Genomic DNA, 12,803 nt, shown 5'->3' on the forward strand with positions numbered 1-12,803 from the left:
CGGCTGCTGAGAACACCTTCCTGAGCCTTCCGAATTCAAGAGAGGGCGACAAAGTTACATGTAGATGGTTAAGAGTGAGCCTAGACTAGAGACTCGTGACCGCCAGGGGGCAGCATTCCTATCTGTCAGCACCTGTTTCGGTTGCTCTGTTCCCTCTCTTTCAATCTCTCCTCCTCTTCATAGGCCGGTCTCATTCTCAGTCTACTTTACTTATAAGATCATATTAGAACTCGATGTTTGATAAATAATGCATCAGATCACTAGAGAGGGAAAATATTAATTTAATTAAAGATGTCTTTAAACAACTAGTTTAGGGAGAAGTTGAATATTTTAGATCACAGTTTATACCAAAAAAAAATCAGAGATAGATTAAAGAGTGAATTTTAAAGTTTATTAGTCAACAGAAGAAAATAAAAATGGATATTAACCAACCCTAGTGTGGATAAGGACTGTTTAACACTTAGAAGCAAAGAAAAATATAAACAGAACTGTTTATATAACATTTAAAACTTCTGTTACCTAGAAATAAGGGTAAACAAAACAAAGGAATAATATAGCATGTATGACAAAGTATTGGCATAGGGAACTCACGAATTAATTCAAAAAGCACACAAGTGACAAAAAAAAAACCCAAAAAAAACCCCCAAAAAAACAAAACAAAAAAAACCCCCAACGGAAGTATTATGAATGAGAAAATTAAGATAGGAAATTAAATTAGACAATAGGCCTTTAATAAAATGTATAACTCACTAATGATCAAAGTAGGAAGGCATTATTTCTTTTGTTCATTAAACTAACAACAAAATAACTGTTATGGCGTGAATGATTCTGAGACCCAAGGAACCAATTGAGATTAATTATGAGCCTTTATTAGCCGGCCGGCGACTGACTCTCTTATCACGCAGGGTTAGTGGAGATCAGCCCTGAGCTCCCAAAAGAGGCAGTTTATAAAGCCTAGAACCATACCCTGGTTTAACATCAAACAAACAAACAGATTAACCACCCTCTAGTTAATATCAAACAAGCAAGCAGATTACAGAAGCAGAAGTTGGTGATTAGCATATCTTTGCCCAGAGCCACACTCTTAACATAATGTTTTTAATGATAATATCGAAAGCTGGTGAGAGTAGTTAAGATAAGCTCTTTTATATACACACTGACATACTACCGGGTAACAGTATAACGAACTGCAATTTGGGAATATGAATCAAGAGCATTAAAAATGTTCATATCTTTTGGTGTAGTAATTTTACTTCTGGAAATATGTCATAACAGAATAATAATTTGGGGATAAGTTATGTGCCTAAGGATAGCTGTTACAGACTTAAAAATAAAATTTTAAATTGAAATACGCGAAAAAAACAAAATGGAAATGGTTAAGTGTATTTTGGCTGTATCCATTTGATGGACTAGCACATACACATTTAAAATGATGATTGTAAAAACTAGAAAATGACAGGGCAAAATGGGGGAGTAAAATTTCTATGCAAAGTATGTTTTCCACCATGTTTAAAAATAAACAGAGACATTCCGGGGATGGAGGATTGTTTTGTTTTCTGTAGTTTCCAAAATATTTATATTACTAGTTTTAATGAACACATGTGTGTGCGCGTGTGTGTGTGTGTGTGTGTGTGTGTAAAAGGTGACTATATTTACATGTATACATATATAATGGAAGATGAGTATATATATATAATAAGAGTTGGTTGTGTCACTTAGGGTCTTTCCTGCATCCCTCACAGAGGAGCTATCTCCTGAAGCCAAACCCAATTCTGGAGACTTTGTGTAATCTATAAGAGACAAGCAAACTAATGGAAAATAGTGAGTCTTTAGGGTTAAAAAAAAAAAAAAAATACACATGGACTGCGTTTTGTTTAGAATCAGATTCTTGGGATTAACCACCTTTCAAACTTCACAGAGGGTCTTAGTAATGCCTGTGGTCCAGATTCCTAGGATCTATTTCCCTCTCTCCGGTGCTTTCAGGTCCCTGGTGAGAGAGGGATGGGGAGACTAAGACTCTGGCGATAAGATGTGAGGCTAAGATCACCCTAATGTCAGAGACAGAAGCTAGGAGGGAAACAGAGTCCCTGTGCATGTGAAGGACCATCTGCTAGGAGGGGGCCATGAAGGGATGATTCTGAGACAGGGAGTCCCTTGGCTACTTGTGCCACTTGAGCATTTTGCTAGGGCTCCCGTAATACATATTTCAAATATACTCCACCCTTCCTCTCTCTCTTTTCCTTTCCTTCCTTTCTCCTTCCCCCTTTCTCTGGCTTTTTTTTTTTTTTTTTTACCTCTATTTAGTCCTTATTCTATGCTGGTAGTGTGTTAGGCTTTGCCATTCCACTCCTCCACCTCTTGTTGGTAGTTTAATGGGGGAAATGGGTGAACAAATCAGGGATTACAATACAGTGTAAGAAGTATAATGCTAGAGATAAATGGGTGCACTGGGAGAGCACAGAAGAGGAACGATCAACCCAGCAGGGAAGAGAGAGAATTGGGAGGGGTTCTTGAGAGATGACATCTCAACTATGTCTTGAGGCTGCACAGGGATCAGGCATGTAAAGAGGTGCAGCTAGGGCTAGACCAGGCAATGGTCAGTGGATATTCTCATAGGATAATGTGTCTCCATTTGTCTGACTAATCCAAGGCAAGAGTGTGTGTGTGTGTATGTGTGTGTGTGTGCATTGCGCATGTACATACCCGTGTGTGTATATATATCTGTGTATGTGTGTATGTGTGTAAGATACCAAATGGTCTAATGTGACTCAGGAGAAGGGGAAAGGAAGAAAGAGAAAGGGAAAGAAAGGGAGAGGAACAGACACAGAAAATGAGGGAAAGGGAAATGAAGAAGAAAAAGGAGGAGCTGAGAGAGAGAAGTTGGTTAGAATTGAATAGAATGATCTTAGTCAACATTCTTGGAAAACTCAAGGGAAAGATTCTTGACAAATCGACTCTTGGAGCTTTCTCTGTGCCTGATCCCATGCTCAGATATGAGGAAACTGGAGGACTGTTGTCTTGCCATCACCGAACTCACAATCCTGCTGAGGAAAGATTTCACACAAGGAATAAAACGAAATATTGCAAATCTCAGGGCAGAAAAAGATTGAGCTGAGTCGAAATAGTCAGAAAAAGCTTTCTGGAAGAGATGAGTAGGTCTCAGAAGTGGACTTTGCTGAGATGGCCAGAGTCTTGCTTAGGTCCTAAATGGGTGTGCTGTGTGGGGTCTGCTCTTTCATGGCTGACACTGCAGATCTTAATTCCAGGGCTCAGGATGTGGTTGCTACGAGCCGTTCTATTGCTACTAGTCCTGCCCAGTCATGGCCAGGATACCGCGACTGAGAAGCCTGGAGTCCTGCTTCCCCTGCCCAAGGGGGTCTGCACTGGTTGGATGGCAGGTATCCCAGGGCATCCTGGCCACAATGGGACCCCAGGCCGTGATGGCAGAGATGGTACCCCTGGTGAGAAAGGCGAGAAAGGAGATGCAGGTAAGAACAATTTTTTTTTTTGCCTCCTCCGTCAGACTTCTCCTGGGCTGAGGGAGGCTTCTAGAACTATACATGGGCGTGAGTTATTGACTAAGGCCTAGACACAGGGAAGAAGCAAAGCTTTTTTATGTGACCCTTCAACAACCTCAAGTGGATGTTGGGTTGGCATTTCAGTTGTAAAATCAAGTGCCCTTGATTCTGCTCTATCCACATCTCCTTCCCCATCTGTTTTCCCATCCTCACCCTCTTCCATCCCTATTCACAATCTGTTCATTTTCTTACTTCCATTTCATTTCACTTAATTCCCATTCCATCCAGTGCATTCGTCTACACTCAATGTACACCTCCTGCAGGAGTCCTGTTCCTGGAGAATTCTTGGTCTAGTTAAGAAGATAAGTCTAATGCATAAGACTCTGTGAGAGTTTACTACAAGGAAGTCTACTTCAAATATGTCACATAAATTGTGGACAAATGCCCAAAATATGAAACAGAGAGAAAATGCCCTCAGTACAGACTTGGATTAACAAAGAAGGCTTTAAGGAAGAGGAGGGGCTTGAGTTAGGCCTTGAAGGATGAGCAGACAAAATAAAGGAGGGAGGGCCTCCAAGACAGGAAGGATAGAAGTGAAAGAGTATGGTTGGTTGAGCCAGCACGTAGAGAGTAGGCAAGTGGTTATTGACTTAAAATCTTTCAATAAAGGTTGATACATTATAAAAAAAAAAAAAGTCGGCAGAAAGATAGTCCATGATGGAGACTTATAGGAGATGACGTTGGAGAGAATTTATGGAAACTTGCTGAGGGGGGTGTGGAAGAAGGAGATATAATTTTCCCCTATAGGGGCTCCCATTAGTTCTTTCTCTGTAAATCAAGAAGGTTGTGGCTGGAGGCTATAGGGACAGTGTTTTAGGCTGGGATCAATCTATGCAGTAATCCTGTTTCTGTGGTCACTGAGGTTTTCTCATTTTTTAGGTCTTGTTGGTCCCAAGGGTGACACTGGTGAAACTGGAGTAACTGGGGTTGAAGGTCCTCGAGGCTTTCCAGGAGTCCAAGGCAGGAAGGGAGAACCTGGAGAAAATGCCTATGTATACCGCTCAGCATTCAGTGTGGGATTGGAGGCCCAGGTCACTGTCCCCAATGTTCCCATTCGCTTTACCAAAATTTTCTACAACCAGCAAAACCACTATGATGGCACCACTGGCAAATTCCACTGCAACATTCCTGGGTTGTACTACTTCTCCTACCACATTACAGTCTACTTGAAGGATGTGAAAGTCAGCCTCTACAAGAATGACAAGGCTGTGCTCTTCACTTTTGACCAATACCAGGACAAGAACGTGGACCAAGCCTCTGGCTCTGTGCTGCTTCATCTGGAGATAGGCGACCAAATCTGGCTCCAGGTGTATGAGGATGGGAAATATGCTGGGGTCTATGCAGATAATGTCAATGACTCCACCTTCACAGGCTTCCTTCTCTATCATGACACCAACTGATCACCATTGATTCAGAGCCTCCACTGGACCACACAACCCAAAAATCAAAGAACAGTACACAGGTTTTTGGTGTATTTAGGAGATCGATGTTGTTATCTAGTTGGAGGGCTCTGAACATTATTCATTCATTTACTCATTCATTCATCAAGTATCTTTAAAAAAAAAAAATCACATGCTATGTTCCCAGTCCTAAAGAAGACATGTACCCTGGCCTCATGGATCTTGTATGCCATGGCAATAAAAGGATACAACATTTACTGGGGAGCTTCACATACCTGACAAGATAACTGACCACAAGAAAGTATTTGACAGCTCTATTCTGTGCCTGCTGTTTCTCCTCATGTTCATGCTAATCCTGTGAAATACACAGAAAATAAATTATTCTCCTCTTTTTATACTTGAGGTCCTGAGGCCGAGAGAGTTAAATGAATGCCTAAGGTCACACAGGTATTAAGCGGCGGAGCAAGGAATCCTACCCAGGGCCATGGACCTTTTTTTATAGACCATGTGCTTTTCTAGGAGTACATGGCCTCTTTGGGATATTGGTAGGGGTTCTCTCATCCATGTCACCCAAGGGCCTCTGAATTGGTCTTCACCGTGAATTAAGCTTTACCTCAGAGCAGGTGGTTTTATGACCAGGTCCCATTCTAGCTGGACCACTCAATGGCACCTGCACTACTCTGTACTGTCATTTCTTTGTGTCTTTCCTCATGCTCTTCTCTCCAGACCAGAAAGCCACCTCCATCTCCATATGCTGAAATCTTCCCCGTTCCTCAAAGTCGCCCGGTCAGGAAGCTTTTCTGATGTGATACCTCTTTCCCGCGACCTTCCTCATGCATTGTGACCCTGTGCTTCTTCACTCATTACCCTGGATTAGAGTCCTGGGTATGAAAGATGTCCTCCCACCGGACTAGGGACAACTTCCCAAAAGGACTGTATTTTCCTCATCTCTGAGCCCCCTGGCAGGTTCTTGATCAATATTTCATGAAGACCAATCTCTTGAATCTCACATCTACCCAGAATTAACTCCATTTTAGCCTCTTCATACAACTAACCTTCATCTACCCAAACATTGTCATGTTAGGAATTCCAGTTTTAAACACCTAATCTATGTTCCACCAGACTGTCTGAATCATTTCCTCTGGTTAGAAATGACTGCACTTTCCAAAACACTTGAAGAATTTTTCCTTAAGAAGGAAGCTTGAGCCTGCAATGCAAAACCTGTGAAGGAATTTGGAAATTATTCTTTCCTTGAGCACTAGCATGGTTTGGAAAGACCTGGGCCTTCTGAATCTATTCTTGCTCTTTAAGAATTACTAAAAAAAAAAAAAAAAGAAGAAGAAAAATAACTGTCTGAGGTGATGGGTATGAGAATCAGCTTGATCATAGTGACTTTCACAATGTATATCTATATCAAATCATCAAATTGTACACCTTAAATATATACAATTTTTAATTGTCAGATATTCTTCAGAAAAAAGGAATTACAAGTGGTTGATAGTGGTAAACATCCTCTTGGGAGACAATAGCTGGAGTAATACTCTTCAAAGTCTTTAGCAAAAGCAACATTAATAACATTCTGTATAAATATAGAAATGGAACACCTATTTTTTTGCTTACAGTCTTAAATTCTGAATGATTCCTTTTTATATGTGTATTGCTATTAAGTGATTATTATTTCTACATATAAAGCTTTGTCTTTTAAAATGCTTTTATATCATTATTTTCTACAAGTAAAGATACTGTCTAGCATTAAAAATAGAAGCACTTGCATCACATGGCTTCTGTTTTCATTTTTGGAGAAAGACATGGGATTTAGAGAGAGAGAATGAGGGGTAAACCTTGTGATAGTCAGGACTCCATGCTGCGAATAACAGAAAACCCAACCCAAACTGACTTAAGCAAAATAAATATTTTTCCTTGCATAATGGAAAATACCAGAGCTGTTCTGTCAATCAGAGACTAAAATGATATCATTAAAGACCTTTTTCTGTCTGTTCTTCCACTCTGCCTTTAACAGGTTTTGCCCTCAGGTTCTACACAGTATAGTTCTAGGTTCTCCCTCATAATATCAAAAAGACGGTAGCTTGCCAGCAATCATACCCTCTCACATCATCTGGCCAAAGGGATATCCTTTTTCTCTGGTGGTTCCCAAGGAGGAGAGAGGACATTCTATCTTCCGGAAGCCCCAGCAAGTATGTCCTTGCATCTCATTGCCTCCAGCTAGGTTGTATGTCCATCATCTCTGACCAATCCCTGAAGTCAAGAGGATGGACCATACTTATTGACTTAAGTTGATCATGACTTAAGGTGGGGAACGGGTATTTCCCCTAATGCAAAATCTGGATACAGTTACCAGAAATGGGGGGGACAAATGACCAATGCAAAAACAACACCTGTTCACAAGAAACTGTCAATGTTATGTTTGAATTTTCTCAGGTTTCTCAGAGTGATATTGCTGGAAAATTGCTATTGATTTTCTCTAAAATTTGATCTATTAGCTAATGTCTGGCCATCCTCACAGTCCTGCTTCTGGCTAGGTTGTGATCCTCACAGCCTGACACGATGTCACACTCATTCTAAACTCTCTGGAGCAGGATCATTTCTTTGTGGTAACAGAAAGGACCAGTCTTCATAACACCTCTTGAGAGAAACTGTGGCCAAGACTTTAGAATTAATGATATTCAAGTGTAATTGTGGATTTGTCTATTTTTCTTCAGTTCTGCCAACTTTTGCATTATGTGTTTTGGAACTGTCTTGTTAGGTACATACACGTTTAGTATTACATCTTAGTGAATTTAACCTTTTGTCTTTATGTAAATCTGTCTTTATCTCTGGTAATTTTCCCTATTTGGAAGTCTACTTTGTCTGAAATTAATATAGGAATTCTAGCTTTCTTTGATTATTATTTGCATAGTATGTCTTTTTCCATCATGTTACTTTAAATTTATCTATATTATTACATTTAAAATATGTTTTCTTATAAACTGCATGTGATTGGGTCTTGTTTTCTATCCAATCTAAAAATCTCTCTTTTTTAAATTGATGTTTAGACAATTTATATTTAATATAATCGTTGTCATGGTTAGATTTAAAGTCAATAAGTAGATTTAAAGCTATTATTTTATTTGTTTACCATTTGCTCCCTCTGTTTCACTCTCTTTCCTGGCTTCTTTAGGATTATTTGAATATTTTGCAGTATTTTATTGTAATTTATTTGTTGGCTTTTTGGCTGTATGTCTTTGTGATATTTTTTAGTAGTTGCCCTAAGGATTATAATGTATATACCTAACTTTTCACATTCTGCATAGAACTAATATTTTACCACTTCAAGTAAAATATAAAAGTCTTATAATCACATAGGTTCTTTATTCTACTCTTTTATGTTATAGTTGTCATATATATTACATCTAGATACACTGAAACATTACAATGTTAAAATTTTTGCTTTCAATAGTCACTTATTTTTTATATTAGTCACGTATATTTTAAAGAATTTAAGAGAACAAAATACTCTGTTTATCCAGATATTCCTCATTTCTCTTGTTCTTTCTTCATTCCTAAAGTTCTGCATTTCCCTCTGGTATAATTTCCCCTCATCTTGAAGAAGTTTCTTTAGTATTTCTTTTAAAATAAGTCTACTGGTGATAAATTATCTTAGTTTCCTTTAATCTGAGAATATCCTTTTTTGCTTATATTTCTGTAGGATTTTATTTCTGGATATAGAATTCTGAGGTGACAGTTCTTTCCTTTCAGTTAATTAATTAATCAATCAATTAATTAATTAATTACTGACTGACCAACTGACTGACTGACTTAGATGCTTTCTCATGATCTTCTGCGTTCCACAGTTTCTAATAAGTCATAGTTTAATTACTGCCTGACCAACTGACTGACTGACTTACAAGCACTTTACAGATGCTTTCTCATTATCTTCTGCGTTCCACAGTTTCTAATAAGTCATAGTTCCCCATTTATGTAATTTATTTTTCTTCTGACTGCTTTCTTTTTTCCCTCTTAAAAGAGTCTCAAGATTTTATTTTTATTTATTTTTTAAAATTTATTTTCAATTACAGTTAACATTCAATTTTATTAGTTTCAGGTGTACAGCATAGTGGTTAGACATGCTTCCCCATGATTAGTCTAGTACCCACATGACACTGTACATAGTTATTACAATATTATTGACTATATTTTCTATGCTGTACTTTACATCCCCATGACTATTTGGTAACAACCAATTTGTACTTCTTCATCCCTTCACCTTTTTCACTCATCCCCCAGCCCTCCTTCCATATGGCAACCATCAGTTTGTATCTGTGAGTCTGTTTCTGTTTTGTTTGTACATTTATTTTGTTCTTTAGATTACACATACAAGTGAGATCATATGGTATTAGTCTTTCTCTGTTTAACTTATTTCACTTAGCATACCTTCCAGGTCCATTGTGTCGTCACGTTCTTGTGACTGTTTACCTTTGCTTTTCAACAGTTTAATTATGATATGTCTGGATATGGTGTTTTTTTTTTGAGCTTAACATGATTGAGATTCACTGAGTTTTCTGAATCTGTAAGTATACGTATTCCACCAAATTTGGAAAGTTTTCTGCCATTATTTCTTTAAATATATTTTCTGAATTAATCTCTTTCTTTTCTCCTTCTGAGATGCCGCTGATATAAATGTTAGCTTGATAGGCCCCTAAAGTTGTGTTGTTGATTTTTTTCAATTTTTTCTTTCTATTCTTTTTATTTTGTCATTTCTATTGATCTATCTTGAAGTTCTCTTTCTTCTATTGTCTCCATTCTACTGTTGAATTTATCTGGTAAATTATTAATTTCAAAAATTATATCATCCAGTTTAAAATTTTACATTTAGCTCTTTCTTTAAAAAATTATCTTTCTCTGCTGAGAACTTTTGTCCTTTATTTATTTCAAAATGTTCATCTTTTTCTCATGGTTATAACAGGTGTTTTAAAGCCTGTGTCTGGTAATCCCAATTGGATTAATATTGGGGTTGGCATCTGTTGATTATCTCTCCTCCTGAGTATTGGTCAGATTTTCCTTGTTCTTTGTGCATTGAGTAATTTTGAATGCATCCAGAATATTTTGAATATTATGTTATGAGATTCCGGATTCTTTTAAAATCCTCTAGACAGTGTTGATTTTTTTGTTTGCTTGTGTTAGTGGTATTTAATTGGATTAGGTTCAGAGTACCGACTGTGTCTCACCTTCTATGGGTGGTGATTCCAATGTCAGTTTAGTTTTCAAGCCTTTGCTGTGCTATTTGGGTCTGTCTGTCAGATGTACCACTCAGCATTTAGTCTGAGACTTGGGTTATTCAATTCTCAAAGCCTTTCTATGTTTATTTGAGTCTGCTCTGCATGTATACAACTGGGGGATGAATCAGGGACTTTATGTAGGGCCCCATTCAGAATTAAAAGATGTCTTTTCCAGCTCTTTCCTCTCTGGCATTTCCTTATATTCTCCACTCCCGAGGGATGCTTTCCTTCTTGGTTCTTATGGCCAGGAAGCTAGGGTTCTCTCCACATTTTAGTTGCCTGCACTATTGTGCTGTTCCGTGTGACTGTGGTTGCATTTGTAAATAAAGCAGTAAGAGAAAAGAAAGAAAAAGGTAACAAGGATTATCTCATATTCTCTGATCATCACAGCCTCATTTACAAAGGGAGATGGATACACAATTCCAGGACTTAACCTACCCTCGATTCAGATCCATGAGACAGAAAAGAAAAAACTCCATGAAACTCACTCAGGCTATGGGTTGTTATTTAAGTTTTGACTTTAATCCTCAATCTGTCTGCTATTATTTACTTTTTATACTTTGTATTTATTTTTTTACATTTTATCCAGTTTTTGATTGTAATAACTGGAAAAGGCTTATTCCATCTTGGCGGGCACTGGACATTCCATGTACCATGATATTCCTGAAGAAAGAAAAAGAGAAGGGACTGAGGGATAGCAGGAGCTCCAAGAAGGCACATAATAATGTACCCTGAAGTTGGTGGAGATAAAAAAAAAATAAGTCCAATCTTGAGATAGATCATTTTGAAGAGAGAATATGGAGGGTACAAAAATCTCCATGTCCAAGGAGGCTGACGCCTAGTAAGGTCTTGATTGTAACCCCAGCTTCTGATTTTTCCTGTGCCTGGAGGGTTGATAGGAATACATCATGTGCTCTGCAGAGACTAAAGCAGTTGTTGTGACTGCACCCACAGGGATCAAAGCAGAAATATTTAACTCCAAATTTAGACTTTTTTTAATACAGTGTTTTACTTAGGAATGTTTGGTGGAAATATCCAGGTTTTTAGAAATGTTTAGAAAGAACTGAATTTTTGTTTTGATCTTTTAGTATTCACTCAAGTATTTTACATCAAGTAAAAATGATTTTGAACAAAATTCACTATGAAAAAATTTTTTCCCCCAAAGTAAGTGAAGCAATAAAAATGTGGAGACCTCCTCACTTTATTAGTTATGTGTGCATCACAAGATCAATGTAAGTGGAATTCCCAGGTCAGAATTAAGGTTTAGTGTGCAGTTCAATTTGTGGTCAGAATTAGGGCAGTGAATAGGTTAAGGGTCAGTCTGTGGCTGGGTGTGGTGGACACCTGCTGGATGTTCTACCATTTCTCCATTCATGGTGGGCCATCCCCTGGCCCTGCCCTAAAGGCAGTCCTGTGGTCTAATATGATTTCTTTCTCCTAGAGGTTATTAAATGGATTAGGAGAGGTGCTTGATCTAAGCTGGGCTAACCAGAGTTCCTCCAGGAATATGAATTAGGGGATATAAAACATGCAGATTCAAGATTCGTGGGTGGCCACCTTCTGCCCTGTGGTCTAGAGAGAGAAGATGCCCTGTTGTGGAGAAAGAAACAGGCTCAGAGAGAAACAGAACTGACAGAGAGAGAGAGAGAGAGAGAGAGAGAGAGAGAGAGAGAGAGAGAGAGAGCGAGCGAGCGAGCGCAAGAGGGACAGACAGACAGATAGACAGACAGACAGACAGAAATCCTGGTTACCAGAAGATTTCCAACTTTCCATGTTTTGGTTCCAGTTCTTCTTGACACTCATTTGTATCCCTGCCATGGGTCCCAAGAGATACCAGTTCCTAAATTTGTATACCATTTCCCCTTTTAACTAAAGGTAACTTGAGTTGATTTCTGTTATTCATTTCTAAAGAGTACAAGAGGTCAAGAATTAGTCTGTGACTGTGCCCAGGGACCAGACTGAGATCTAGTTACCAAGAATATTTGTAATGGATAATGAAATTAAGTCATTAGGCCCCATGAAATCAAACCTAGAACTCTAGTTTTACTTATATTTATTTATTAGCAATTAATTTTTTACCTTAGAAATTTCTTATGGTCAGGACTTTTTTTTTTCATCTTTGAATTCCTTACAGAGGTCATTCATTCATTCAGTTATTATTTATTATTATGTGGCAGGCATATAATAATTTTATAAAATAATAGAAATAATAATAATAATAATAATAATAATAAATAATAATAAAACAACAACAACAACAATAATAATAAGCAGTAGTAGGACGGTGCTTCCTCTATACCAGGCACTGTCCTAAGACCTTTCCGGGCACACGATCCTCGTAGCAACCACATAAGGAGTGTAGTATTATTACCTCCAACGGTGAATTGAGAGCACAGAAAGGTGAAATGACTTGCCCAAGGTCACACAGGGAAGAAATGGGAATTTAAACCCAAGCAATCCATCAGCAGAGTGCAGACTGAACCATACTGGCCTGTGTGCCTTGCCCACCCAGGCCACAGCCATCTGGACCCAAGGGTGGCCCGTTCACA

The 12,803-nt window shown here is 38.3% G+C and overlaps 1 protein-coding gene across 1 annotated transcript; it reads left to right on the forward strand.

The window, feature by feature from the left end:
* The first annotated feature begins 2,912 nt into the window (after positions 1–2,912).
* ADIPOQ (adiponectin, C1Q and collagen domain containing) lies at positions 2,913–5,233 on the forward strand. Its single transcript, XM_006925822.2, has 2 exons — positions 2,913–3,488; positions 4,458–5,233. Exons 1-2 carry the CDS (start codon positions 3,149–3,151, stop codon positions 4,976–4,978), a joined length of 861 nt encoding a protein of 286 aa, XP_006925884.2. The 5' UTR covers positions 2,913–3,148; the 3' UTR covers positions 4,979–5,233.
* Positions 5,234–12,803: the final 7,570 nt, after the last annotated feature.

Source organism: Pteropus alecto, unplaced genomic scaffold, assembly GCF_000325575.1.
Source record: "Pteropus alecto unplaced genomic scaffold, ASM32557v1 scaffold88, whole genome shotgun sequence".
NCBI classification, from domain to species: Eukaryota; Metazoa; Chordata; class Mammalia; order Chiroptera; family Pteropodidae; genus Pteropus; species Pteropus alecto.